The sequence below is a fragment of the Camellia sinensis genome, chromosome 7 (genome assembly GCF_055761805.1).
Source record: "Camellia sinensis isolate YWXY chromosome 7, ASM5576180v1, whole genome shotgun sequence".
Taxonomy (NCBI): Eukaryota; Viridiplantae; Streptophyta; class Magnoliopsida; order Ericales; family Theaceae; genus Camellia; species Camellia sinensis.
The window spans coordinates 95,957,426-95,961,520 of NC_138967.1; the positions used below are offsets into that span (position 1 = coordinate 95,957,426).

General features: G+C 39.1%; 1 protein-coding gene across 1 annotated transcript; it reads left to right on the top strand.

The window, feature by feature from the left end:
* Positions 1–2,561: 2,561 nt before the first annotated feature.
* On the top strand, positions 2,562–3,655 carry LOC114270542 (RING-H2 finger protein ATL40). Its single transcript, XM_028212076.2, has one exon. The coding sequence runs from the start codon at positions 2,759–2,761 to the stop codon at positions 3,473–3,475; it is 717 nt and encodes a 238-aa protein (XP_028067877.2). The 5' UTR covers positions 2,562–2,758; the 3' UTR covers positions 3,476–3,655.
* The last annotated feature ends 440 nt before the right edge of the window (positions 3,656–4,095 follow it).

Below are 4,095 nucleotides of genomic sequence, written 5' to 3' on the forward strand. Positions count from 1 at the left end.
TAGCAAACTCAATCCTAGTCCCAATAGAAGCCTAGCTCTAATGGACTTAGGATTACTGCTAATCTTGGAGTCCTAGTAGAATTAGGATAAACACTCTAAGAGTCTTATCTGTACCTAAACTGAAGTCTTCTCTCATTGTAGGACTCTTGTCCCTTATCCGTTATCTCGGATTCCGACATCTTCGCAGATAACCTCAGCTTTGCCGAGATCATCTCGGCATCATGACCAGGACACGTGGCACCTCGGCTGGCACTTCGGTGACACCTCGGCCACGTGTTGTCATTCAAAAATTATGTCCCCACAACTGCCCCTAGGTTCTATTACCCCGGCATCCTGAGGTGATGGAACCTATATCATTTCTTCCTTTAATCATGACCCCGGTTTAACTTCAACTTGTAAACTTTTCTCAAGTTTCAACAAGTGTTAAACATCATCTCGGCTTAACTTCAACTTGTAAACTTTTCTCAAGTTTCAACAAGTGTTAAACATCATTTCGATAAACTCTTCTCTTCTCGGACTTAATCATCTTAGGCCGAGATCTTCTCTTCTGGGATATGGGATCCGAGATCTGGAATCCGGGATCGGCTTACTTGGGCTGAGCTCTTGTCTTCTCATATGCAGTGTTATCTCGGCTTGACAGGTGAGGTCACCTCGGCATCTTGTCGCTTTCTCTGGAGCTAATCCCTCAGATCCTCCTTGGTTCGTTCAGGAGCTCGGCTATCTTCGGATTTCAGCCTCTTTGGTGCACTACTTCCTGTGTCATTGCGAGTCTTTTTGGACCTCCCTCCATTGGTCGCGTCGAAACTGAGGTCCTTTCCCTGAACATGCCGATGTTCTTTGGAGTTAGCTTCCTTGGTGCGATGTGTCCTTTGTGAATCTCCCCTTCTTGATTCTCCTTGTTCGACCTCCCTTGAAGGCTGGTGAGAATGTTCCTTGGTCCTATCGTGCTGAGGAGTCGTAGGAGTTGTCTTCTGCCCCCCTGCCTGGGCATCTTTCTTAGCTGCTGGAATTGGCGTATCTTGTGACGGGAACGGTGGCTGCATGACATTGTTCTGTATCATGAAATTGACAACCGTTTGTAGGTCCGCCAATTTGTTCGCCATTCCTTTCATCTCGTCCTCCCTTCGTAAGCATCTTTCTTTCCATACCTAGAGGTCGTCCTCGTTATAATACTCGCTTCGGTCTGATTTCTTTGGCGCGTCGCTCTCCTAGCCGACGTCCTCTTCTCCATGATTCTTATCACAAGTTTCTTCGTTGTAGTTGTCTTCTTCGACGCTGAGGTCAATATGTTTCCCACTCTCAGTAGGGGTGTCATCCCCAACCTTCTCTTTCGGTCTGTCGCTGGCCATCTATTCTTCTTTCGTTCCCACAGACGGTGCCAAATTGTGTGAGTGATTTTCTGATCACACTGCCCAACTCAGTTTTTAGCTAGAGAGAACTGGCAGAATAGATGACACCTGGCTGATCTGCAAGAGAAAGAGAAGATTCTGGCGGTGGTTTTTCTACCCGAGGGCACTCCGACGATCAAGTCAGTACATCTCTCAAAGATAATCAATAGTGCTTAACTCACTAGACAGAATATCAAAAGCATACCTTAGACCCATGGGGATGCCTCTCTTTTATAGCAAACTCAATCCTAGTCCCAATAGAAGCCTAACTCTAATGGACTTAGGATTACTGCTAATCTTGGACTGCCAGTAGGATTAGGATAAACCCTTTAAGAGTCTTATATTTACCCAAACTGAAGTCTTCTTTCATTCTAGGACTCTTGTCCCTTATCCACTTATCTCGAATTCCGTCATCTTCGCAGATAACCTCGACCTAGCCGAGATCATCTCGCCATCATGACCAGGACCCATGGCATCTCGGTTGGCATTTCAGTGATACCCCGGCCACGTGTTGTCATTCAAAAATTATGTCCCCACAGATTCTAATTGATTATGTAGAGATAGAAAGATTGTAAACTTGTATGTAAATACGTCACAAAGTATAACGAATAAATTAACTTTTCATCAAGAAATATTCTACTATAATATATTTATCATCGTATGTGTATTATTTCTGAAATGGGTTTTTGTTATCTCAAATAAACATAAACAGCTTATCTATTTTGACTAAAATTGCTTATCTGATTAATTTTAGCCTAAATATTTATCCAATGTGATTTTATGACCCTCATGCAATTTTATTATTGTAAATAAATTTCAAAAAAATAATGTGATAACGTCATTAATATAAATAAACTCATCTTTAAATATGTTTTATTTTAGAGTGAAAGGTCACTAATATGAGCCACATATTGTTTGTAAAGAATTACTCTAAATAGATACAAAATAAATAAATAATGAATAATTGGTAATTGATGAGCTGATATATCTTAACCATCACCTTTGCGCAAACAATAGGAAAAGAATATTAAAACACTCACCTTACACAGATTTTAAAATAAAAATAAAGCAAGTGGGTTTTTATTATTATTATTATTATTATTATTATTATTAAAAAAACAAAAAGTTAGAAAATAAGAAATTGCGAAAGATGGAAGTCAACATTCAACAGTCAACTCTTCAAAAAATTGAGACTACCGCAATTTATTCATTATTTTTCCTTTCCATTTGAAAAATTAACCCAACATCCACTTATATCACAAATCACATTCATACGAAATAAGAAGAAAGAGACCAAATTCATAAACTTAAGAATTTATATATGCAAAGAGTTGTTCCATTTCCACCCCAATTTCGCAAAAACAAACACCATGGATCCACCTCCGACAATTGCTCCTCCTTATGATCAAAACAGCAGGCTCATGGTCACAGCCGTTGTTTCATTATGCTTTGTGGTTTTTCTTGTCGTCATTCTTCACATATATGCAAGATGTGTCCTTCGACAACGAGCTCACCATAGATCTTCCTCCATTCGACTTCAACAGCTAGGGCTGGCAATTTCTCAGCTACAGACAACTATTGAACCACCGCCCAAGACGGGGCTTGACCCGTCTGTCATCGCCTCTCTTCCGGTATTTGTTTTCAAACAAGCTGATACTACCAAGGACGAGACAAGGACAATTGAGTGTGCGGTTTGTTTGAGCATATTAGAGGAGGATGAAATGGCTAGGCTTTTACCAAACTGTAACCATACCTTCCATGCAGAGTGCATTGATAGATGGCTTGGTTCACACTCAACATGTCCTATTTGTCGAACTGATGCTCAGCCCTGCGAAGCTGTGGCTGGTGGTGCACCACCGCTATCACCACCCTCCCCTCCACCACTGGAACGTGTGAATTCTGTACTTGTAACAAGAGTGGAAGGGACATCAGCCGATGGTGGGTTACAATCTTCTGCAAAGGTTGGTGGATCGAGCTCCTCGCGCTTGAGCTCTTTTCGGAGGATGCTTAGTAGGGAAAGATCATCCCGGCGAATTCAATCCCGTGGCCATGGTGATGATGGTCAAGAAGATATTGAGAGACAATGATTTTTTCTTTTATTATTATTCTTTTTTTTTTTTTCTTTTAGTGAAAACATCTACTCACTACTATAGTTAATTTCTTCTTTCTATGTCGTTTTGTGCTTGTATAGTTACAATATTTTATATTTTTACCTTCTTTTTTTTTTTATTTGCCATATAAACAGTCATATTTTGAGATTCTTAACTTATCGTCCGACTAAAAATACATTAGACAAATAGTAAAGAGAATATGCATGCCATCTACATATGATTTTGTCCTTCCTGTTACTTTTCTATTAAAAGTAAGGGCTCGTTTGGAACCTTTGCTATTTTAATTGACTTTTTAACTTTTTGACTATTTTAACCTGATTAAAACTCTTGAGTTTGGAATGATAGTTAGCTTTTTCTAATAATTGACTTGACGATTGTGAGAAAAAAAATGAAATAATTATGATTTACATATGATATTTTGTTTTATTAATTATTTTAGATTTTTTTATCTTTACTGACTATTTTAACCAAGAAAAATCATGTACCCAACTTCCCAAACACCCCAAAATAGACATTTTTTCTTATAAGAAACATGGATGAATAAATTTTCTGAAACTCGGATCATCGACGGCCAGTGAGTTGAATTTTTCAGAAAG